At 45.2% G+C, this 26,090-nt stretch overlaps 1 protein-coding gene across 3 annotated transcripts in view; it reads right to left on the bottom strand.

Moving 5' to 3' along the window:
* The window catches only part of TUT7 (terminal uridylyl transferase 7), a 2,420,963-nt gene that overhangs the window by 907,858 nt on the left and 1,487,015 nt on the right, over positions 1–26,090 (bottom strand). For all 3 annotated transcript variants that reach the window (XM_069625717.1, XM_069625718.1, XM_069625719.1), the window contains one exon: positions 1,486–1,543. In XM_069625717.1, the coding sequence (XP_069481818.1) occupies positions 1,486–1,543 (58 nt within the window). The remainder of the gene's footprint in view (positions 1–1,485; positions 1,544–26,090) is intronic.

Below are 26,090 nucleotides of genomic sequence, written 5' to 3'. Positions count from 1 at the left end.
CGGCTGTTCCCAAAAATCTGATGCACCTCATGTTTTTAATTGACCAATCAGCAGGCGCGTCCAATGTCCGTGGACATCACGCCGTCCTCTGGTGCAACAGGGAAATGAGTCAGTGGACCGCACCCAGATAGCATTAATAGTTTTTCACCTACTTGTTGGTTGTTCAAAAAAAAAATATATATATACTGGATGGGTTTACACCAAATTTACAAAAGCACGCTTTCGGTGCCATGACGACCCCCGCCTGCCGCAAATCTGGTGAACATTCGTCTAGCGTCTAGCGGTTTGGGCTGTAGGCGAGAGCACATTTTTTTACATCGTGTCTATGGGAGAAATTTTGGGACCCTCATAACTTTGCCCCCCCCCCCTGCATAAACCTCACCAAACTTTACACAAATCAATCCAACGGGCCATATACTTTTTTGCAAAGTTTCGTGAGGATTCGTCCAGGAGGCAAAGTTATATGACGCCCAAAAAGTGCTTTTCCTATGGGTTGAGCAACTTAACCATAACTACAGGGCTGCTATGGCTACCTGTAATATATATATTTGAAAAAAGAAGAAACCCTTCTGTCTCCACACGGGGGATAGCGCACACACAGGAAAAGCTCCAAGACGATTGCCTCGTGTAGAAATGGCAAACAAATACCAGTTTCTTTAAAAAAATTCAGTTTTATTTTGATATGCAGTCATTAAAAGGAAAGGAAACATGGTAAAATGCGTTTTGTAGTGCTCCCTCTACTTGTTCACCTACGTAAACACACACACATAACCATTTTCAAGTGAAGACTACCAGTTAAGTTACTAAGTTAGGAGATGTTCCTCAAAAGTGCCTTGCACTTGTGGTAATTACCTCATTCAATGATTACTCATCATGACAGAGTGCACTCAATAAAATTAGTCTCCTGATCCTTCAAACTGAGCCTCAGGTTACATACTGACATCGCAAACAAATTATTACTACTGGGGAAGAGGATCACTCATCAAGTGGAGTCATAACATATGTTTGGGTAAAATGCTTTTACAAAGTGTACCATGTTTAATGCTTTAAACTGTGTTTATATAAATCAAAAAGAAATCTGTTTGGGAGACCGCGTCAGAATCAAGAGACTAATTTGCAAGAGATATTTTCCACCCAATGGCAAATTGTTTTGATATATAACCTCAAGCGATCTCATCTGAGGAGAAGAGTAAAGACAAAACAAAACGATCATACGATTTACAATGATGTTTTCTCAAAAATAATTTAAAAAAACATTTTTGGTCTTGCTTGAGCCTAGTCTCCCAAACAAATTTCTTTTTGGTTAATAACTATATTGGGCAGACACAATATTCCATTGGGACACGACTAGCAACAAGACCACCCAAAACAATTTGAATAAATTAGCACCAAAGGATAAACATCTTCAAATCTATTGGTTTTCTGGTTTTTATATAATACCTGTTATAGAAGCATGCAAAGAATGTACTGCTGAAGATACAGTACCTGAATGTTTTCTTAAGACTCTAGCCAAGTCCTCAATAATTCTTACACAATCTAGATCCTGAGGGGGAAAAACAATATCAATGAAATTTAGGATTACAAAAGTCTGTTTCAACAAATGTCAGCATAGAGGAGTATATGCAAATACACCACCATAGGGGCAAATTGACTGCTTACTAAAAAGGATAAAAAGAGGCAAAGTTGCATTGTAAGTAAAGACTAGATATCCAGTCAAAGTAAATTACAGACGACAATTACAGTCAATGTGTTCAGTGGTAGTAAGTAAACATGTGGTGTTAAATGCGTACATCTTAAAGTCCAGTACCTCAGGCAATAGACATTGTGCATATGCATAGTTATACAGTATTAGTTATACATCCTAGCCAGAGGTCATTGGGACTTTGTCTTTAATAAGCTAGTTCATGTTGTGTGTTTTTCACACATTTGCAGTGTGTTGGTCACAATACAAAGCATTTTTAAATACTGAATGAAATACTTGGGTATTCCTTGCAACACATGAATTAACCATGTAAAACATATTTGAAACTGGCCCAGCATAGAAGGAAACCAAAAGGTCAGGTAGGTCCCTATAACTATTCGCATTGCAGTCAAAATACAAAAGAACTGTTGGTAGTAACAAGGATGAATCTGTCCCTTAATCTGCAGTTTAGCAGTAAGGCTGGGTGAAGATTTTCTACAGTGAGTAGACATTTTTTGCAGGTCACCAACTTAAATGTACGTTTACCGACCGATATTCGTGGGTCACGGTTTCTGGGTATAAATCAGCCCCGGACACCACCCCAAATGATCAATGTGCACCCCCCACCCCCTTCTGTGCAAATGCTGCTCCACTTGGCCTCTCCACAGCACCTCAAGAATAGGTTTAACTTTTTTCCTGTTTCCAGCACAAGAATGCTGGAAACAAAAAACACACAACATGCCCCAACTGCCCTTCAGGAGCTTGCCAGGCCCCAGTGCTTACTGCTAATTTTCAACTCCTAGGTCTCAGCATCCTCAACCATGCGTCAACCCATTCATACACCCTCCGTCCGCACAGACGTGTGTCGGCTGCTGCGCATATGGAGGCGTACCCACTTGCATGAGGACCTGCAGCTCTTCATCTCTGCCCAAGTCCACTCTTGATAGAGCTAAAAGGGAATTCTACCTAATCCTCATTAAATCTCACTCCAACCATCCTCGCCGGCTACAGGGCACCCTAAACTCACTTCTCCTAAGTCTACGACTATCAACTCCATGCTCACAGCTAATGACCTAGTTGAATACTTCGCTGCAAACATTTCCAAATTTAGAGACTCTCACCCAACCTTCCTCAGACTCCCTCCTCCTACATTTTATACTCTGCCTACTCTACCATCATCCTGTACCTCCATCTCCCACTTTAGTCACACTTATACTGACAAAGTGTACCTCTATTAATGATGGGTAACTCCTCTTGTGCCCGATCAGACACTCTTGCTCCTCAGCTAGTCAAGCCTATTTTTCCTTTAATGGCCTGTCACTGTGCTGAACTCTTCAACCTGTCATTTGACTCTGCTCGGTTTCCCTCCATTTTAAAAAACGCCAGTCATTCCTCTCCTAAAAAAGCAAGGGGCTGATCCGAACCTACTGGCTAACTTTGGCCCTGTCTCTCTCCTTCCGCACTACTCTAAAGTGCTCGAAAGCGTTGTGTTGAACGGTCTTACCAATTTCTTAGACATCTGCAACCTTCGAGACCCCCTAGAAGCAGGTTTCCACACCCGTCACTCCATGGAAACCGCTCTCATGAATGTGTACAACTTCATCGCCTCTGCTAAGCACTCAAACCTACCCTCTATCCTAATTCTCCTTGACCTGTCTGCTGCCCTTTCAAACTGCGATCAAGCCCTTGCTTCTGGACTGAATCCTACCTTGCCAATTCACTGTCTCCTGGAGCAACATCTCCTCTCAACTCACTCCTCCTCTAACTGTTGGTGTTCCACGAGGTTCTAACTTGGGTCCGCCCCTCTTAACACTCTACACTTCTACTTTTGGGGCACTCTTTTGGGTTCGCGGACAACACACAAATCTTCTCTTTGCCTGAACTCTCCTCTGATCTCTCTATCAAAATTTCAAACTGTCAACCTGCCATTAAATACTGGATGGCTTTGCACTCTCTGATGTTAAACTCTATCAAAACAGAGGTACACTTCTTCCCTGCCAAAAGCTCTCATCTCTTCCTCTGCCTATCCAGTTCCCACCTGACACTCTCCCCTACTCTTCTTCAGCTAGAAACCGCAGCGTCATCTATGACCCTTCTCAAACGTTCTCTACTTTCATCTCCAAAACTGGAAAAGCAGCTCACCTCAACCTCCTAAATATTAGGAAAATCAGGCACCTACAACACTGCCAAGCATCTCTTAACTACTCTTGTCTTCTCTAAACTGGACTACTGTGCCAGCATCCTCGTTGGTCTCCCCAACTATGCGTTTTGTCCTCTCCACAAGATCATTCATTTTACTACCAGGACTCTCTTTGAACTCCCTCACTTCACACCTACGTTCTTGCACGGTCACCAGGCTGGATGGCCAATGACCTAAACAGGGCCAGATTTCAATTTCTTCTCCTGGTTCACACATATATGCAGGGTAAAGCACCACTGTATCTATGCTCCTCTATCCAACTGTATAAGCCTTCTCACAATCTCTGCTCTGCCTCCTCAACACCCTCGTGGCTCCTCGCCATCCTGGCGCTTCCTCTTGCTTCTGCTCTCTCTTCTTGCTCCGCTTGCATGGAATTCTCTACCCCCAGACATTACAGAAACAGTCCACATGGATTTATTCAAAACCAAACTAAAAGCCTACCGCCTCACCTCCGAGTTACCCTCTTAAACTACCCCTCATCTGCCTGCTAGCTAAACATTTTCCATCACCTCTAACCTGCCTCTGTTTCACTTCCTCTGCCTTCATTCTAGCACATCACCCATCATGGTCACGTCCAGAGCACAGCTGGCCGTACCGCCTACCTGCACTTAAACATGTCCAATGCTGATTGTCCTTCATCTATGTAGGTCCACTTGTGTATTGTCCCTGGTAACTGTTCCATTTACTCCCCTCCACAACCTGGTCAGAATGTTCTTCAACTCACCCATTGTAAGAAGCTCACTGCTTCCTGTCAAATCTGATTTCTTATCTATTGTACGTTCTTTTTTGATCAAAAGAGCATTGCTCCTCCTCTATATAAATAAATCAAACTAACAGATAAGTGGCGCAGGCGATGGTGCCCTATGGGGTGGGTGCAGCCTGCCCTTCCATGCAGGAACCTAATTTTTCCCCTGTGGAGAACCCAAACTTTCACGTACAGATCTCTGGGGAAGTTGGAAATGTTCACAAAACCGGCAAAATGTGGCTAATTGGGAAAATCAACAATATTATTTACCCTGGCTTAGTTAATTGGTTACATGTTGGGGTATATCTCACTGATCAACAGACATAAGAACATGTAGTATGCGCATATTTTTTTTTTCGAACTACTTATGTCCTTTGTCCAGCTACTGTTCGCTTTCAAAATAGAGCTAGTCTGATTCTGAAATGCAGACACCATTTGTGAATGGACGTTAAGCCAATGGAAGGGAACAGAATCTTCAGGACTGACAATTCTTTATTGTACCAACTAAGTGACAACCTTTTTTTTTCTTTTTCTTTTTAATTAGCCCATAGGGATATCATGGCCACCATAGCACCAACGAAAAACCCAGACATGGTACAGCGATGGTGCAATTGAAGGCACACTGATGGGTAATACAATGCAGGTGGGGCCAATTTTCAGGAAAGGCGCAATGGAAGTGAAGGGGCCATAGCAGAAGTACTTGTGGTAGAAACAGTTGTGTCATTGAAGGAGCACAGAGGTGTAAATACATAATGGAATTGCAAGGTAATGCACCATTACAGATGTTTCACAACACGCCTGTATTCAAGTTGCCACTCAATTTGTGACCTTGGCAGAGACTAATGAAGGAGAGCTGTCACTGAATATGTAGAAAGGGTCAGATACAGGTCGGCTGGTCAAGAGGAGGCATCACTGGTGCAGGCTCTGACCAGCAAAGAGACACTAGCAGTGGAGGTGCCATTAAGGAAGCACTCAGATGCAGATTTAAGAAAATGGTGAAGACAACTTTGAAAGAGTAACCAGAGGCATAACATTGGTGGTGTTCGAAGGGCAATTATTGGCAGCGAGAGGATGCTTTAATGCTCATCAGCATTTTATTTTTGAATAAGCAACCACATTTTAGAGTTATCCATAAAGAAGATGGTCTGTCATTCCTTGTAGGTAGAAATTCCACATTGTAACTATGTGAAAAGAGAAGGCATGACCTTCTGCACAAAAACACTTTATAGATGAACCAATTACTTTGGTTTGATAATATTCTTTGTGATCAATATGATCTTCGTAAATATTTCTTACTACTGAAACACTCCAAGATGCAAACAGGATGCAGACATTTTTAGAACAGCTCCTGGATCAGGAGGAAGGTACTATTTTATCAGAGCTGGATAGGGATATTGCTCGACAGTCAGGTATTGCGCGACAGTCAGAAAGAAGATGGCCAATGAAAAACACGGGCAGAAGGAAGAATCCTAGTGATGCCGGTTTGCCTGCTAAATTTAACACTAAGTTTGATGTCTATTTTATTTAGCACTTATGGGCAACACACAAGTAAGCGTTTGAAAATAAACTGGCAGTTACTTCACAGAGTTCCTAACTTTGTTTTTAACTAAATCAGGTATAGATTTACAAGCACCCCCCCTACTTGAATGTTGATATAAAAATATTAAATTCTGGCATAGAAGCTGGCGAGGGCAATTTCCAATGAAGTGTATTAGGGAATAGTCATCCTGGGCAGAAACAGCAAGCAATCACTGGTGGTCATTTTTGAATTTGGACAAAACAGATCCAAGGCATCACCCCACTATCACCCTTGGTAATACAAAAGCAACTGATTCAATAGAATGTAGTTCTGAAACTGCACCAAACTGTGTATGCCAACACCACGAAACAGATAAATACTAAGGTGTACATCTAAAATAGTTGGAAAAAATAAAAACATTAAGAGAGGACAATGAAATTCCACTCTTGCTGATCATGTTTTTATTAGCCATTAAACCGCAGGTTACATCTTATTTGAAACATTCATGCATTAGTTTAAATATGATGTAATCAAACTTTAACAAATGTTTCTTATATGCCTCTAATTGAACAGTCGGCATCCTCTGGATGAGGTGATATTTTCTGAAGTGGTTTATTCAAGTTGTATGCAAAAAAGAAAAGTATACACAAACAGATATACAGATATCCACCTCCTGTTGGTCATCTTATTCATCCATAAAGCACCTTCCCCAACAATCATGCAGCGAGAGAAGCATTTAAAACCATCACACAAGCATAAAACATGACATCAATTTTATGAGGAAAATTAGTATCATATAGATGTTTATGTTAAAAGATGTATAGAGCGTGGTGGTAGCCCAAAGGCATCATGGCGCTGAAGAGAGAGAAACACAGGAAAGAGTAAATTGGTGATCAAAACAGAAAACGTTTTGACCTGCCGGCAAAACATGAAATTATCGCCCATAGCATGAATAGAGAGCGGTAGCTTGTTCCATAGAGAGACAGCCACCAGTTATGGAGCAATGACACTGCCGAACCTGGATGGACAGAGTGCTGGCAGAACCGAGCCTCATAGAAGGAACATATGGGCAAAATGTAGCATATAGATATTTTTCTTTGCCATAAATGGCCCGATGAACAATACATAAGGCCTTGATTTTAACTCTGTCTACAACAGTAAGCCAACGCAGGCTTCGTAGATTTAGGAGATATATGATCATGGTAAGATAAACGAGAGCACATTCTTGCCACAGAATCCTGGAGCACCTGGAGACAGTGGAGCAGATAAGAAGGCTGAGCCAGGTAAATGGCATGGCAATAGTCCAGATGTCTGAACACCGCGGACGCCACCACCGGGGAACAGAAATGGCCCAGCAGAAAAGGAAGAACTTTACACAGGACTTTTTATTTGAAATGACCTGTATGACAGGCTGAGCTAACCTGGACTTCTCTGGACAGTGACACAGAGATTTTAAAGTCAAGGTCTTTGACTGTAGTCACAGGAAGGGGGAAAGGCCCTAGAGACAGAGGCCAGAAGGCAGGAGTCGATAGAGAGGAAGCTGCAAACGGGCCAACTATCAGAACCTCAGTGTTTTCTCCTTTGAGCTTGAGACAGTTATGGCACATCCAATTTCTAACTGACTCAAGACAAAAACTAACTTGTTGCGGCTTCCGGGTCACCAAGAACAAGACAAACCACAATTTGGGTGTCAGCGAAGGTGTAACACTGGAAGCCATGAAACTGAATCAGTTAAGCCAGGGGCTGGACATACACGTTGAATAGAATGGGAGAAAGAGCATTCCCCTGAGGAACAATACATGTGAGCAGGAGAGCGGCAGATTGGAAAGGAGTAAGAGATAGGGACAGAGCGGTCCTTCAGAAAAGAATTAAACCACGTCAGTCCTTGGCCAGAGATACCGGCATCGGCCAGCCGATGAAGCAGGATGGTGAGATGTTTAGGACAGAGTATTATCCTTACAGGTCCAGGGTGCAGCATTTGCGGGTAGAACAGAATTTAGTGTGCTTGTGTCAAATATTGGAGAATGAGGAATTATTTCCTGGCAAACACAGTGCAAGAATATCGAATATAATGCTAAGGTTTTTACATGGTAATCAAATGCTAGAGCCTCTGGAGCCCTTGCTCAATTATCAGAGGGGCCAACTTGTTTTCACGACCCATCTATGGATCACCTGGCAGCACTAGTTAACATAGCAGTTGTCATCCAACCATCGTGATTTACATGAGAGTTCATTGACCATCAAACCTACAGGTAGGAGAGCTAATCATTTAGGATTGAGAATCCCATCGTTGGCAAAATAGCTGCTAGGATCTCCTTTCAAATTTCTCATTTAGAACATTGATGTCAGATATGTAGCTCGTCATCCACGCAGTCACAGCCCTTCCAGCAGAAGTTTTTTGTTCAGGGAATCCACTGTGTAAACTTTTCGGTGTCAAATACCAATTGTATTTCATTTTATAGTAGGATGCTCTTTGCTGCCTGCTGAAATCAAATTTGGGCATGTCTCTCCAAAATTGATCCTGCTCCGAAAAATAAACTGTTCTGTTTCCGGTTTTGTCCGATTTTCCCATAAATCCCCAATACAACCGACATCCTGCTTCCTATAAAGATATGCACAATAAGGAAAATAATCCCTCTTGGCGCTCAAATAAGAATTTGTAAAAAGCTGTTCTGTTAGTAGAATGAAGTGCCCAGTTCCCATGTTGAAAGTACATTACTCCATATGCATTCCCATCCTAAACTCTTCTTTACAATGTGAAAAGGATCTAATAATTACATTATCAAACAGGTCAGCAAGATATTTATATTTACTCACTACTTGATGTTAGTTCCTAAACACCCAACCCCTTCAAAAGCAAGTGTGAAATCAGCTTTCTTGTGTAAAGGTACCATCAATTAGAGAAGGAATATAAGGCACAAACTAAAGGATAAATAATCCCACATTTTAACATAGTCACTGTGACTTGAGGCGCACACATTAGCCAGTTGATTTGCTTTACTCCTCCATAGGACATCTCAACTATTGGCCAATTATGGTATGATTCATGCATGACCAAAACCATGTCAATGGTACTCTGAACCCATTCAAAAATTATTTGCAGTTGTGCTTGTTAGGGAGAATTCTCGGTTTAGGCTGAATTTCCTAACCTAATGAGTCCCCCCAGCAGCTTTGATGGATTTTTGGGGTTTATTTTTTTCTCCTGCCAAGAGTGAGACTCTTTTACCCTCACTCTGGACATGATTTGAGTGCGTTTCTTTGAATCTAGATGTGTTTAATGGGCTATGGGGTCTTTTACTCCATAGGGCTTCATGTGTTTTTGTGATGTGTGTTACACAGCACCCTCAGGGCAGTGACACAGGGGTGTCATAGTGACCCCCCAGTATAGACTCCATACCCTGGGACTGACTACTGTCTCCCAGGGCATGTAAAGTCACCATTGACTTTACTAGTCTTAAATTCTGAATAGAACCAGTACAAACCATCATATTGTGGACGTACTGGCTGGGGCAATTCAATTGCCCCGGGGTCTGTTAGTCGAGGGGGCACCTCTCCGTCCCCCCTGATCGAGTTTTGGCTGGTGGCAGTGGCTACTAATATTTATATTCAACCGCAAATATTTTCCTATGGGATTTCCCATTGTTTTAGGCTACTATCTATTTAATTATTTACGGTAGCCTCGAACATACCGCCGGTTTATTTAATTAATTTAATTCTCCGGTTGGTATTTTTTGCCAAAACTTGATTCTAAAATGGTGTTCGTGTTGTCTTCTGTGACTCCAACCCAAGTCGAGCCCTTTGTTCCACTTTTTGGCGAGCTTCTCCACAGAAGCCCTCCAAAGTGGTGCCACTCTGTCTGGGGTACTTAGGAGGGGTGGAGGGAAATTTAGGCACCCTGGACTGAGTTGCCTAGGCAACTCAAGTCGCACTCCATCCTGATTGGCCCAAGTGGTGAGCCGGCCGGCACACCACTTAGCATGTTTGAGTGACAGCTAGGCTGAGTGAATGGGGGTTTGCTGCATAAAAGCAGGGCATTGGGGACTGGAATTTCAGAAGTCACCACAGGACCTACGAATCCGACGAGGGAGAAGCTGAGCCGACCTGCCACGACACCACCACCGGTGGAGCCCTGCTGGACTGCCTCACCACTTTTCCCAACGACAGAGGAGATCTCCCGCCGGAGAGTCTTCTTGACTGGTGGGGATAACCAGTTTCACCGTCTTTTCGCTTTCCCAACGTACCTTGTGGCCGCCTTGCCCGTGCCAAGCACCCCGGAAACCGGGATACCACGTTTTACCACGACCGCGAAACAAAGGTACCACCTTTAACCGGAAAACTCCGCGGCTGGTTTCTGCCCTGGTAGTGCAACGACCTCCGTCTTTCCTCCAAGTCGAGATCTTCTCTTCCCCTGGACGACGATGCAACTTGCACCCACTACCAGGAACAACTGCCACCGCTGGAGGATCCTTCCCATTTAAGGTACCATGTCCCGCCTGGCTTCCCTTGCTACCGACAGTATGGGGTAGATTTAGCCCCCGGCTTTCGAACCTGGGTTAGTCTGGGACAACCTGGCTAAACTTTCTTAAGCCTCTCTAAACTCTTTTTTAACCCTTTGCAAGACTTTCTAAGCCTAGTGTAACTGTGTGATTTTGGGCGCATTTGTGCTCTGCTCTCTCTAAGAGTGGGCCCAGCCTTTGGACTTTGGTCACCAGTGACTTTTGCTCTTCTGCCTTGCTAACAGTGTTCCTGAATGTGGTGTACCTTTCCATATTCTGTCTTTTTCCCTCCCTTTCTCACAAACTTTAATTAGAGTGCAATCTAGTTAAGCGCTCGCCTCTGTATGAAAATAAGTGGTGTTTTACTGTGATTTATCTGAAAAGGAAAAAGGGGTGTATATATTACAATAGTAACTGTGTTTAGAATATTTTACAATAAGAGTGCTGGAGTGTTTCAACTGTGTGTTTTTAAATAAATAATTATATACTTTGATACCAAAGCTCTGGTCAGTGTTTGCTTGTATTATTGTAACCGAGTGCCTATTGTGTACACTTTGCATACTGCCTAACACTTCTTGAGGGAAGTCTGACTGCTCAGCCACAGCTACCAGGTAAATCTGGGTGGTACAGACTGCTACCAAGTGGGTTTACTGCCAACACCTGTAGTCTTAAATCTTTTGCAGTGGTCCCTAAGGGAACTGCACAGGTTTCTGCCTAACAGTGCTGCATTGAAATAGTTGTAGAAATCAGGAAAACAGAACCCTCCTTTGTTCTTAGGGCTTTCAATTAATTTCTCGGAAGTTTTTGAGGGTTTATCATTCCATATAAATAGTGATACCATCTTTGTACATGCTAAATAAAAAGGTATGAGGTGGCAACACAGATAGCGCCTGGAAAACTGTCCTTTTGATGGTTTCGGCTCTCCTTAAGGAAGATGTCAGGAAGGACCTCCACTTGTCAAGGTCAGATTTAATTTTCCAAGACAGGTTATGGTAATATGCAACATATGGTGTTCTAAGGATTTGGTAATTTTAACACCCATGTATTTAAAACTCTTGGTTGGTCATCTAAATGGGGACTAGCTCTTTTTAGAAACATTGCCTGGAAGGGAGATGGTTTAATTCAATATCTGATATGGCATGCATTACTTACCGTAAAAGCATTTCCGATGGTTGTATCTGCTTAGATTCACATGCTGTGCATAGTCCGACATCCAGTGGTCACTGCAGAGTATAGCATCTTGTTTTTCGAAGGTCGAAAGGGGACGTCGACATAGGCGTGTCTTTAACACTATCCCTATGGTGACGTGTAGTGCACCCAAAATCCCTCACACGTCAAGGTCCCTCTGTTTGTATTTTTTCTGCCATGAGGGAGCCTTATGACTAACGTCAGTGAGTAGAGAAAAGAGAGAAAGTAATAAGATGTCTATGTTCCTTCCATCCGAGCGGGGAGGAAGGGTTGGCGCATGTGAATCTAAGCAGATACAACCATCAGAAATGCTTTTACGGTAAGTAATGCAGGTCTTCTGATGTTTGTTAATCGGCTTAGAATCACATGCTGTGCATAGACTAGCAAGCAGTTGGAGGTGGGTTGTGAGAAGGAACAGTAGAAAAAAGGTGTCTTGGTACTGCTTGTCCCACCTGAGAATTGGATCTAGAGTGAGCATCTAGACAATAGTGTTTTGTAAAGGTGTGTACAGAACTCCAGGTTGCCGCTTTGCAAATGGACTCTAGGGGAACATTTGCAATGAACGCTATGGATGCCCCAGTGCCTCGAGTAGAGTGTGCTCTAGGCTTGAAGGGCAGTTCTCTCTTAGCAAGAGTGTAACAAAGTGATGCACTGTACAATCCATCTATAGATAGTGGATTTGGAGACTGCATCCCCTTCTCTTCCTGCCGCCAATGAGACAAAGAACTGATTAGTCTTTCTTAGTGGACGAGTTCTTTCCATATAAAACATGACTGCCCTGTGCACATCGAGTGTGTGTAGGCTCTTCTCCCCCAAGTTTGAAGGATTTTGAAAGAACGTTGGTAGTTCTATAGACTGGTTGACACGACACTTTGAAATGAATTTTGGTGCAAACCTAGGGTGTGTGCGTAGAACCACCTTATCTTTGTGAACTGTTACAAAGGGATCTAAGATAGAGAGCGCTTTTAGTTCACTCACTCTCCTAATGGAGGCGATACCTATCAAGAAAGCAGTCTTAACAGTGAGATCCTTAAGGGTTGCTTTATGCATGGGCTCGAAGGGGGAACTCATTAGCCTGGTTAACACAACGTTCAGGTCCCATCCGGGAGCTGGGTTGGATATAGGAGGGTGAATTGTTTCATTCCCTCCATGAAGGCTTTAATAACTGGAACTTTCCACCATGACACCTTATGTTGAGACGTGCTGTAGGTCGGAGAGTGCAGCTAGGTGAACTTTAATAGAATTAAAGACTAAACCCGAGGCAGGCAAGTGAGTCAGGTATAAAACAATATGTCTAGGAAAGCAGTCAACAGGGTTGATCCTCCTTGAGTTACACCAGATGACGAACCATTTCCACTTACTAGAGTAGCAGTAACGAGTGTTAGGTTTCCTAGCCTCTCTGAGAATATCCGTGCATCTCTGAAGGAGCTGCTAATGTCCAAATTCTATAACCTCAGCAGCCAGTCTGCCAAGTTCAGGGTCTGTGGGCATGGATGCAGCGTTCGGCCCCTGTCCTGTGACAGCATTTTGTACGGGCAGGGTAGTTTCACTGGGGGAGGCAGTGAGTGCTCCATCAGATGAGCGAACTAGGGTGTGTGGGCACACATGGGGGCCACCAGTATCATGGTAACTGGTTCCTGGTGCATCTTGTGCACTATCTTGTCGAGAAGGGGAGTCGGGGAGGGGGGTGGGGGGAGCGTAGACAAACTTCCCTGACCAGGTTATCCAGAGGCCGTTCCCCTTGGAGCGATTCTTGGGGTACCTGGAGGCGTAATCTTGGCATTGGGTTTTCTCCAGATTTGCGAACAGGTCCATCTCTGGGAAGCCCCATTCTGCGAAAACGTTGGAGACATTGGGCCTCATTACACGGTAGGCGGAGAACCATGGCGCTATTAGCGCCATGGTTCATGCCGGTAAAATACTGGCACCGCCTTGGTGGAAAGGGGAATTACCGCCCCATTCCAAGGTTGGCGGGGCGGTAATTCCCCCTTCCACCATTGCCCTTCCCCGTTCCCATTTTTGCCCCATAGGGCATAATGGGAATGGGGAAGGCGCTAATTATGGCACCGCAAATTAGCTCCCTGGGTCCCTTTGTGGGTTGGTTTTTAACGCCTGCAAAAAGCAGGCGTTAAATTCCCCAACCCGCAAAGGGACCTCGTAGTTAGGCGGTAAGGATTTACTGGTAAAATACCGGTCAACCCTTACCGCCTACCGTGTAATGAGGCCCAATGTCTTCGTGTAATCGCCATTCGTACTCTGCGGGTAGAGGGAAGTCTCTGCTGAGTCTGCCAGATGATTGAGTTCCCCTGGTACATGTTGAGATAACAGGAACATATGTTTGAGAGCCCACTCCCAGATGTTCTGGCACAGCTTGGACAGTCCTGAAGAGTGAGTGCCCCCTTGCTTTTTCAGGTAGTACATGGCCGTAGTGCTGTCTGTGAGGATCAGCACTGTCTTTCCTTGTAGGTGTGTCTGGAAAGCCTTCAGTGCTTTGAAGACTGCCAACAATTCCAGCAGTTTTATGTGTTTGGACGCCACACTTGGAGTCCAAACTCTGTGTGCAGTCTGATGGGATAGGTGAGCCCCCTCCTGTAAGGGATGCGTCTGTGGTTAGAGTGGCATCCACTGCGGGGATGGCAAAGGATTTCCCCAACACAAGGTTTTCCCTCGACCACCACAGCGAGAGAAACAAGGCTTGCGAGACAACCACTAGATCGTCCCATTGTCCGCTGGCCTGACACCACTGGCTGTTGAGCCACGCTTGCATTGGGCACATGCGCAGGCGCGCGTGAGGGATCAAATAAATACATGACGCCATCATTCCTAGCAATCGCATGGCTTTGCGTATCTGAAACAGCATGTTTTGGACTCTCTCGTTGGAGGGGAAGATGAGGCAGTCCTTTGTTCGAATTAGAGCTCCTAGGAATTGCTTGACTTGGCTGGGGTCTAGACTGGACTTCTTCTCATTGATGGAGAAGACCAGGTGGAACAAGAGGTCTATAGTCTTTTGGGTATTTGAGAAGCATGTTTCTAAGAATCCCCTGTTATGAGCCAGTCGTTGAGGTGAGGATAGACCGGAATGGACAACCTGCCAGTACCTTTGTGAATACCCTTGGCGCTGAGGCTATGCCGAAGGGTAGCACTTTGAATTGATAGTGTTTGCCTTCTATCATGAACCTGAGGTATTTCCTGTGCGCTGGCAACATTGAAATATGAAAGTATGCATCTTTCATGTCTAGTGTTGTCATGTAATCCTCCCGTGTGAGCAGGGGGATTACTTCCTGCACAGTCACCATCAAACACTTTTGGGGTTTTACAAATTTGTTCGCTGGGCGCAGATCTAATACAGGGCGCATGGTTAGATCCTTTTTGGGTACAAGGAAGTACACTGAATAAATACCCTCCTTTACCTGTGACAGAGGCACGGCCTCTATGGCTCCTTTTTGCAGCAGCGATTCCACTTCCTGAAGAAGGATGAGAAGGTATTTTGGTGCGAGACGTCTTCCCTTTGGAGGTCTGAATGTCGGAGACCGGCTGAATTCCATACAGTAACCGTGGGCTATTGTTGACAGTACCCAACAGTCGGTTGTAATTCCATCCCATTCTTGCAGAAATGATGTTAACCAGCCCCTGACCAGAGATGCATGGGAGGGGACCCGAATTTTTGGGTCATTTGGTGGTGGTAGCTGGGGAGCCTCTAGGAGTAGGGCCCGACCTCTTCCCTTGCCACGACTTTGTCCTCTTTGAGCATACTGCGTGTTATAACCACTGGTTCCCTGAGGGGAGGACCAGTTGCTGGCTAAGGTGTATTGCTGTTGAGTTTGTCGTTGGCCACGAAAAAAGCGCTTATTGCCATATTCGCGCTTATTAGGGGGTCTCGTGATTTGTTCCAGGGTCTTTAATGTTTCGTGCTCCTTCTTAGCTGTTTCCAGTGCGTCATCAACCGCCTTACCAAACAAGTTGGAATCCTCAAGCAGGGCTGGACTGCCCCACCAGGACATCCCCCGGTAGGCCTCTGGCTGTTGGGCCTCTTTGGAGCGGAAGGATACACATTGCGTGAAACCCGCCTCAGCCTGCGTGGTTTGCTATGAAGTGGCTGCCTGCAGTACCGGCTGCCACCACCCATTGAGGCAGGCGCTGTGTATTTTTTTTTTCTTCGAGCAGGGCTGGGCATTGGCAGCTACGCTGACAGCTGCACCTGCGTATGAGGGCCTCCTGGGCTGGGCACCAGAACCTGCACGTGCTGTGTATTTTTTTTTCTTCCCAGCAGGGCTGGGCATTGGAAGCTGGGCTGACAGCCCGGGCCTGGTATGAGGGCCTCCTGCGCTGGGCTAGGAACCGGAACCACACGTGCCCTGCACAGTGCGAACATCATATGATATGAAGGAACTTCGTCACAACCTCACACCCGCCATATTCACATTCTGATTTGTGCCCTGCACAGTGCGAACATCATATGATATGAAGGAACTTCGTCACAACCTCACACCCGCCATATTCACATTCTGATTTGCAAGCCCTTGCATTGAAAAAGAACCTTTTCCTGCTCCTCCGCACCAATGGTCTTGCTCCGGGTCATGGAAAGGCCCCTCAGAGATAACTGCATGATTAGCCATGCATATGCAGCATGACTGAAGACGGATTATCGCCCTCGCCTATGCACAGCAGTGGGCCATCGTCGCACCCCAGCCCCCATTCACAAGGGATGCTTTCCGAAGCCCACAGGGGCCACATCCACTGCGCTGAAGCCTCTACCACTTGCCACAAATAGCGTGCAGGGGGTTATGGACAGGCACACAGCTAAAAGGCCCTTGTCGTGGAATGATGCCCGACGTGTGCTTCCTGGGCCCTGGAGACTCCGAGCCCCTCGAGGCGAGGAGAAATGTTTGGAAAACCCCAATGCTCCGAAGTGGTGATTTATTTCAATGCAAGTGGCATGTTCGGGTGTAAAGTACTTCATTGCCCTGTCATGGGTGCTGACTAACACGGTCTCCTAGGTTCGTCTCCAGTTTGTGCATTTTCTGCACGGAGAAGGATACGTCATTCACGGAGGAAGACTTGGATCTGCATTCCTGGAAGCACTGCCCCATGCTGAAGAGATACGAGCACTGCAAGCAGGTAAGTGTGTTTGAGCGGCCCTGCCACTGTGCCACTTGTAGAAAAGTAGCATTCTTCAGTGTTAGATACTGTACTGCGACTGTTCCACGTTTAAAATGTAATGGGTTGGTCACGTCAGTAAAAAACAGCAAACCGAACGCATTCATTTAACGTTGTCGCATTGATAAGTTAACCATTTGTGTTAATGTTAATTCTCGTTATTTGCGTGTATAAGTGCCGTAAGTCCGAATTCCTGTAAATACTGCTGCTTCCCCCACCCGTAGAGCCGCATGCGACTTTGCGTGGCAACTGTATGGCAAATAACACAAACAAGGCCCTTAACAAGGGGGGTGGGGGGGGGCTTGCTTAGAGCGAAAACAGTGAGGCACCGTGGGGTGCAGGGCCCTAGCCCAGGGCAGAATGCATGTCTTGAGATGGAACTTACCTTGTCTCATCTCTGTTTGGGTCAATTCAAAGAGAATGGCGCTAACAAGAGAGCTCAAACAACCATTGACTTTCCCGTCACCATAAAACAAATGACCCCTCCTCCTTGGAAGCACACCAGCTTGAGGGGTTTGACATGGCTCTAAGCTCACACGCCTTTAAGTTAATTTAAATTAATTCACCTGCCAAAGCCACTAACCCGCCCGTACACTTCAATGGGGCCTCACACTCCAAAAAACAAATCTTTTTCACTCACCCTGTTAATTCAAAAGGTTCAGAGGTATGGGGCTTTCAAATCTAAAGTTAATTTGTTGCCCTGTTTCCCCAGGTAAACTAGATTAGGGTCTTGTAACCGAAATACGATGTGCCAGCAGTATGGCTCAGTGGGTTTATGCATTAGCCTCTGTGATAGGATAGCTCAAGGGCAACGCCTTTGTCTTGGAGGCAGGCAACGCATAGCATCACAGGTTCGAGTCCGCTTAGAAACTATCCGTTATAAATGAACAATTCTAATTATACTTGTGTACATTCTAGGTCACTGGAAGGATTGCCTAACAGCCAGGGATACCGCAGCCTATCGTCATTTTTATCAGGGACCATAACGTGAGCAAGATATCGCCCCCAGGTGGCAGGAGACAGTTTCCACCATAATCATATAAAGAAGTTACTTGTAAAACGAATAACACGAAAGTCGAAAACCATCCTTTCTCACCTTTTGTAAAAAAAAGAATAATAAAAGGTTTGGTGACTGAAGTTGCACGGGCTCAGCCACCAACGGATGTGCAAGTCACTCGTTGATTGGTAACTGACCTGATCGCTCATACCTTGAGCATAGCTACCAACTTTCCCCGTTCTATTGGTCTCTTCCAGTTTCTCCTGGTTTTTGCTTGCAATTCCATGCTGGAACTTGTAGTTTCGTTTTCCCAATTGTAAGGGTGTGCCTACACGTCCCAGCATGCAGTGCAGGGAAACCAGGACTGGCTTGAAGAGACACGCGTGGAATTGGGAAAGTTGGCAGCTATGCTGAAGAAGGATTCCCCTCCCTATTGGATGGTTGCATTTCTTTGCACGCTGGGGTCATTCCTTGCATGCTGCCCTTTTGCTTTGTGGTAATAAATACTACGGGGCTGCCGTAATGCTGCTGAACTAACCAAGCCTCCGTATTTTGGAGAAGTCCAGGAGGACCCACAGGCAGAGCCTCAATTAGCAAAGTGGGCACCAGGATGATGTTGAAGTGTACTTTTACATATTTGCGTATACTCACGTTTATGCCAGTAGAGTTTAGCATATCTTTGGGAAAGGCTTGTACAACGCTGTTCACTTGCAGTCCAGCCTATGATTACATAGCAATCCGTAGCATGTTTTCTATATTAGTAATACAAGTAGCTGTGATCAGACCAGCGCTTTGTTGATATTTAGTTGAACTCAGTAACACGTGTGCTAGAAAGACTATGACGGAAACCGGCCCGCAAAGTATGTTCTGGCACAGCTACATTAATGGCCACTTTTCATTAAAAAAAACAGCCATTCTCCTTTGCATAGATACTATGTGCGACTATTCAATTAGTTTGTAATGGGGGCAGCTACCAGCGGTGTTGCTAGATCTGGAAAAGATCCTGGGCTACACCAATGTTGGGACTCGGGACTAACTAGCCTTTTGGTTGTAGCCCCTGAGCTTCTATCAGGGGGTTCAACCAAAAGACCCGTGGCTGTTATCCATTGGTGTACTGGCCCAAAGGCCTCTTTTGTGTGGCGTTTCCAAATTTTACAATAGGAAAAGTGTTGGTCTTGCCGAAAATGTGTAATATGGGGCCACTTTGAACATTATTTCCAGGGCCTCTTTTGGTTCCCAGTCCACCCCTGTCCTCAAGTGGTTTGTTGATGAGGGACGCCTGTGTTTCTGGCATGAAACCTGAGTTTGAGCCATGCATGTCTTTTAAGGAGTACGCCCTGGACTAAGGAACAGCCAGCCGTTTCCGCAGCATCTAAAGTATTCTCGATTATGCTTTGGTTCACTTGAGTGCCTTCTGAGACGGTGGCCAATAAGCGGGTACGAAAGGGCTCAGGGACTTCTTGTATACCTTCGCGCAACAGGCCCTATTGGGCATCAGCGTAACTAGCCAACAGCTTGGTATTGTTGGCAATACGCCTGGCGAAAGCTGCAGAAAATGTATTCCTTTTCCCTAGAGCATAGAGCTTTTTCCCCTCTTTATTGGGAGGTGCCTCACTGGTGGACAGCAGAACCCCCGCCCTTTTTCTCGTGGTGGTCACCACCAGAGAATCTGGTATGGAATGACCCCGGATATATAAGGGATCTGAGGGTGAGGGGCTAAAAAGCTTCTCGATCCGTGGGTTTACACCTCTAACTAAGGCAGGTGTAGATAAAGAGGGAACAAGGCGTCTCTTGATGGAGGTGAGGAGAGGTATGGCTTGGCTAGCAGGTGGCTTTTCTTTGATTATTCTTTCAACAAAATCGACTTCTGGGTTAGCCTCCCCCGTATCGATTTGAAAGTGTGCTGCCGCCTTGCGTAGCATGGCATTAAATGCGGGTTGATCGTCCACAGGTGAAGGGTCTCTGACAGGCGTAGTCTGTGGAGAGGCCAGATCCAGAGCATCAGGGTCCGTTGACGCCCCTTGGGACTGCCAAGGCTGTGGCTCGCACATTTCAGGGTCTTCTTCAATGTCCCCTACAGGGTCTTGTATATCCTCAGTATTTATGAATTCATCCTCTTCCTGAAAGTGGGGATCCTCTTCAGTGAGGTCATATGTGTCTAGCTCTTCCTCATGTGGGTCGAAAAGTCTTAGAGATTTGGCTCTAGGGTCTTCAGGTAATACCTCCCTTGGCCTTTTAGGTGTAGTGTGTTCAGAAATGGACACAAACCTATCCAGCCTGTTCATGCAGGATTCAAATCCCTCCCTAGTCCACTGGGATGACCCAGAACGGTCTAGTGGTGGAAAGGCTTGCTCGTCCGCCTCTAGGCGTCGAGATCTCTCCCATAAAGTGGAGGAGATACCCCCGTCGCCCTCCGAGAACCCTTCCTGTGGGTCCGACAGTGGGGAAGTACGCCTTGGTGTCTTTCAACCTAGGGGGAGGTTCCGGCGTGCCGTCACTAGGTTTCGGCGTGTCCTTGACTTTTTGAGCGGGCTTCGGTGACTCCTTCACCAGTCGTTTCTGAGAGTCCTGGGAGACTATCCTTGCAATGCTTTCCCCGACCATCCTTTCCGTTGGGGGCTGGTCGTGAGTAGTTTTCGGTGGAGCCGGAACCTTGCCGTCGACAGACGCCTTCTTCCGAGGCGTCTCGACGGATGATATTTTAGTGGTAGCGCCCTCAGTACTAGACAGCCCAGTCGCTAGGCGCGCATGTGGCTGGGGGGAGGGCTGCCGACGCTGACGGACGGTGGAGGCAGCCGGCTGCCGGCTGTGTCGGCGTCTCCGTTGGCGCTGAGGCCTTCTTCGATGTACTCGACGAATGGCTGTGGGTTGTGCGCTTAGTGACTTTTTTGTGTCCGCCAGAGTCGCCGGGTGTACATCCCCATAAGCAGGGCCGGAGCCGTGCCTTTCGGGGCCAGCGACAGACGCGACGGAGCAAGAGCACTCCAATGAGAGGTCAACAACCTCCGTTACGGAGGTTGAGTTATCACTATCCCCCTCGTCACACTCGGCAGCGGCGGGCGAGAAATCAGCCTTCGACATCCCGTAGGCTGCCCACCTTTTGACCCTGCGTTCCTTCAGAGTTTTTGGTCGAAGGAGCTTACAGGCCACAAAACCGGCCTCGTTGTGGTCGAGGGGTAAGCAGCGGTTGCACTGCTTATGCTAGTCCTTCCACGGAAGTGTGCCCTTACAACGTGGGCAAATCTAAAAAGGAGTCCTCTCCATAGCTGAGGAAGTAACCAGTGATAACGACCTGGAAGGAAAGGGGGGAGAAAAGGAAAGGTATTCAAGAAGAAACAGAAATGTCCACCCCGACCCCCACTCTCCCTGCTGTGTAGGCCGGTGAGGCCGGGCCACGTGTTCAGCAGCGCCGATAGGATCACCGGCCGTCGATAACCACCGCCGAAGATCTCGTCTCGGCAGGGAAGTGTAAATCTATCAAAAGAGGGGTGTAGGTGATATGAGTTAACAATAATTAACAAAATCGACCAAGGGTCGAGTCAATGGCAATGTCTCTTATGAGCTCCACTTAAGGCGACCAGTATTCTGGGTGGAAAAAAACAATCTGAGGGACCTCGACGCGCGAGGGATTTTGGGTACACTACACGTCACTATAGGGATAGTGTTACAGACACGCCTATGTTGACGTCCCTTTTTTGACTTTCGAAAAACAAGATGCAATACTCTGCATTGACCACTGGATGTCGGACAATGCACAGCATGTGATTCTAAGCAGATTAACAAACATCAGAAGGTGCAGTTAATCTTGAAACCCGCATCTGCTATTTTTGAGTTATGCTAGAAAGTGAGAAAAGGAGCTGAATGGATTTGTAAGCAATATCAAAAAAGTCATCTGCAAACACGAGTTGATATTTGGCTCCATGAAATTCCCTGTAATAGTTATGCTTAATTTTAGTAGCTTAAGGCTCCAGGGTTGGTGTAAAGAGTAGGGGTCATAAGGGGCATCTTAAATTTGTCTGAATATGAGTAACTTATTTTAAGTAAGTATAAATACAACAATTATAAAACAATAGATCACTGCAAAAAACTAAAAGGCTGAAATGTGCAAAGTTTACAGCTAATTCATATACAGCAACGCAGCGGAAAGTCACACCTGCTTTTTTTTAACCTACCTTTGGTGCAACAGTGTCGAGAAACAGTATACAGTAGACATGGCATTGAAAACAATACACCCTCTGCAAGGCTATACAGTTACAGGTTAAAGCACAAGTGCTGATTGGATTAACTGCTAAGAGACATATTATCGATGTGCGAAGAGAAACTAAGGGCTTTCAAATCTAGTGGTACAAAATCAAATTCCCAACTTTCATGATGTATAATCTTAGTGTGCAGATTTAGGGGGGTGCATGGTAGCAATATAAAAAAATAGTGTATACACAGCAAAAGATAAAAAGTTAAAAAGCACACATTAGTTCTTCAAGCATGCCCAACCATGGTATGTAAGATTACATCCAGAGGACTGGCAATAACCTCAATAGTATTACCTGACTAGCTATAATGACATCATGTGGGAGTTTTCTCCTTTAAACAATTTACAAACGCCATCTCAACCACTTTAAGAAACAAAGCGTCTGAGAAATGTTGCCTTAATAATCCATGCTCTATGTAGATAGGTGCATACAGCAAAAACCGGCAGGTTGCAGCTAGATTTACAAGGGGATAACACAAGCCCTGACATGTTCAACGGAAAACATCTGTAAACTGAAAACATCTGTAGGAGTGGCTTGATAGATCATGCCCCAATCCTTTATACACTGGACAAAGGAAGAGGAAATGCAAAATGTCCTCTCTAACCTCCAAAAAAACAGGGCATAAATCTGTATTGATCATACATAGGTGATGTACCTAAACAGTATTTAATGAATAGGGATCGTACATAGCTGGGTGAAATTATATCAAGGAATTTCTCATATAACCAAATTCCAATTTACTGTTCCAATACTGGGTTGCTTGTTTGGATTCATAACAGACAATACTTTCCCTATACTGCAAGACGGAATCAAATCTTTGAGAAAGGATTTGTTGTGTGCATTGGTTTGTATGGCGAGGGTTATCCCACAGATCATTGAGGTTAAATAGATTTAACATGAATCTGACATGTTTGCAACAATTTAATTATGGCCCTCCTCTTTGAGACGGGTGGTCTGGCATCACCTCCCTATATTTACTCAAATGGGGTGAGGTCCATAGCCAAATCCAATAGCGGACTGGGTTGATATCAATTACACCAGAAATTAGCATATGATTTAATTCTAGGCGTAGCGTGGTATTGGGAGTGCAAGGAGGTAGGCACAAGGAATTTATTTTCAATTGTGACCATCCTTGTGGTGCTAGATTGACCACAGATATCTGCTCCACAAGTGGCAGAGGATCTAGCCTGTAAATTATAGAGGTGAAGAGCCAGAGAAAACGCACCACTTCCGTGATTTAGGGTAAACTTCAGTATTGCATTCTGCCGCTCAAGCATGGGAAGAGCCCTGTCCACCTGGCTGACCCAACTGCCAATGTTGAGAAACTGGACGCCTAGGTAGTCAAAGCTCCCTACTGGCTTGAAAGGATGTCCATCAATCACAATGCAGAGTCTTGGTGTACCCCTCAATCCAAGTGTATAGAATACCATTTTGTCAGCCCACTGCCCATGCATTCGCCGTGAAAGGCTTTTGTCAGCTTGCGCAACCCAAAAGGTGTCTGGTAAATTAAGACAGCATCGTCTGCAAACAGGAGTAGCGGTATATTCTCCTCTGCTAATTCGTGGGCATCTGTTTGCAGACTTGTGAGACTAGAGATTATCCTGTTAATAAACATACAGAACAAAATAGGAGCAAAAATGCACCCCCCCGTGTTGATTGTTAGCAGGGTCGGTACATCACCTGCTAGATTCCAATGCACACTAGCTGTGTTACTGTACAAGCCCTGAATCGCTTGGAGCAATTGAGGTGGAATCTGTATATCCCTCATTACCTTCCAGAGCTTTGCTCTGTGAAGGAGATTTTTAAATCAATAAAGATGGCTTAAAGTTGCATCTTTCTTAAGGTGTGTGGAGGGTCAGAAGGAAGACACAAATTAGTGCCACTGTAATTCAGTATTTTATAAAAACAAAAGGGCTAATGCCCATCTTTCCCTATCACTATGGGTGTTACCAGCCTATTTTATTAACAAAGGTGTTAGTCAGTCGGGATTGTCCAAACAAATAAGTCCACTGTCCAAACTCTACCCTCACTGACCCTAACAGTATACAAAAACTAACTTCGGTCAGGAGAATGATTCCCTTCTCTTGAAGGTACTTCTAGTACCAGTTTTTCAGTAGGTGATTCAAAAATAGTCTCTTGAAAATTATTCTTGAAATTGATGCCACTCTTCTGAGGGTACTTCTAGTACAAGTCTTTCAATATCTGGCTTGTGAATAGTCTCTGATGACTGTTTTCATTAAACTCTAAATTCTTCAACTGGATTTCTTTGTTTTTTCTCAGGTTTTATCCCTCTAGGGATTCACTTAGTAATCCTTGTTTCTTGTCTGTGATTCTTAACATGTGCTTTTATAGCTTCTTGATATACTTGATGTAAATGTGTGATTCAATTGTGTAATTCAATTGCCTATTTTCTCTATGCTCTTTTCCACGTTCTTCCTCTTTAAACTTATTTTGACTTTGTCCAGAATGGCTGGTTATTTTCCCCTTTTCCCAGAGTAACTATCTTTTCTACTTTCCTTCTGGTATTTAACCATTCAATAGTTCATTTTATACTATTATACTTGGGTTCCCTTTTACTCCAATTTAACTTATTTCAGTTTTTGTAATGGGATGAGTTAACTGGTTGCAACGATGATTCTTTGGGGTCTTCCCCAGCCTCCCGTTCTCAGTTACCTTCCTGGTGGTGGAGAATGTCGGTGGGAGCCTCCTTCATTGCAGACCCTCGATGCAGACTGCCAGTGTGTCTACTGCTTCAACATCTCTCTCCTTGTGGTTTCCCTTTTCTTCACTGTAACGCAGTCGTTCAGCATTCGACCTTACTGACTGTGGGTTCCCACCAATGATTCCTATCCCTGGTCTTGCCGCCACCACCTTTAGAAGGGCTCTGGCCCTCAGGTTCTCTCAGGCTCTATGCTTGCCCTTGCTTCAGTGTAATGCTTTCAAAGATGCATGAGTTTGAAACTCTAAGGATCCGGCGTGAGTGTGTCTTGGCTTGGGGGAACTCTCCAGATGGTGTACAGGTCTCTTTCCTGGTTTGCGTCATGCAGCTCAGGGCTTTTCCCAGCTGATGTGAGCGTTTTCTTCTTTCTCTGTCTACCTCTTGCTTATCTCTCAATGGAGAGATGTTCATCCATCTCTTTGAGGATTGGCTCTTGGATTTTAAAGTGATAAGACCTTATTCATTCGGATCATATCTGTTACGTTTCTCCTCATCCCAGTATGGGTGATCGATAGTTTCTGGTATTATGGCTTCCTCGTCACAGTATGGGTATTTCTCAGGATTTAATATTGTAGCTTCTTCGCACCAGTCTTGGTACTTTATGGAATCTGGTGTTCTGAAGCATCCTATGTAGGCCATAGTATGCATCTCTTGAGGAAGTTCCTCATGGGAACAGGAGTCTGTGTCCCCTAAGGGGGAGTCTCTCCCAGTGAGGCCCTACTTGCCTCTACACCTAGGGGGGTTATTGCAGTGCAGCTCACCTCCCTAGCATCACAGGAAGGGGCTCCCCAAGGGGAAGAAGTGGTGAGTTACCTCGATTCGTCAGACAACATATTTTTGAACAAGAAGTGGCTGAAGGATTGGTCAACTGTCCTGAGGCCAGATTGGAAGCCAGCCTGGAGATGACCGATTAAATTATTCTCTTGGACCCAACTTTCTAAGTGTATTAACAATGCCCTTGCATACACTGTCCCTGATGCATGTAGGGAAATTGGCCTAAAATTCCCGGGGTCTTCCTGAGCAATTTCTTATAGCGGTATAATGGTCACCCTCATCCAGGAGCTAGGAATCATGCTAGATTATGATATTGCATTAAATCAGTAAAAATAACGGACCAAGATTTCAAGTGCACTCTTGA

The sequence above is a fragment of the Ambystoma mexicanum genome, chromosome 6p (assembly GCF_040938575.1).
Source record: "Ambystoma mexicanum isolate Mex_15411 chromosome 6p, UKY_AmexF1_1, whole genome shotgun sequence".
Taxonomy (NCBI): Eukaryota; Metazoa; Chordata; class Amphibia; order Caudata; family Ambystomatidae; genus Ambystoma; species Ambystoma mexicanum.
This window is presented reverse-complemented; position numbering and strand designations above follow the sequence as displayed.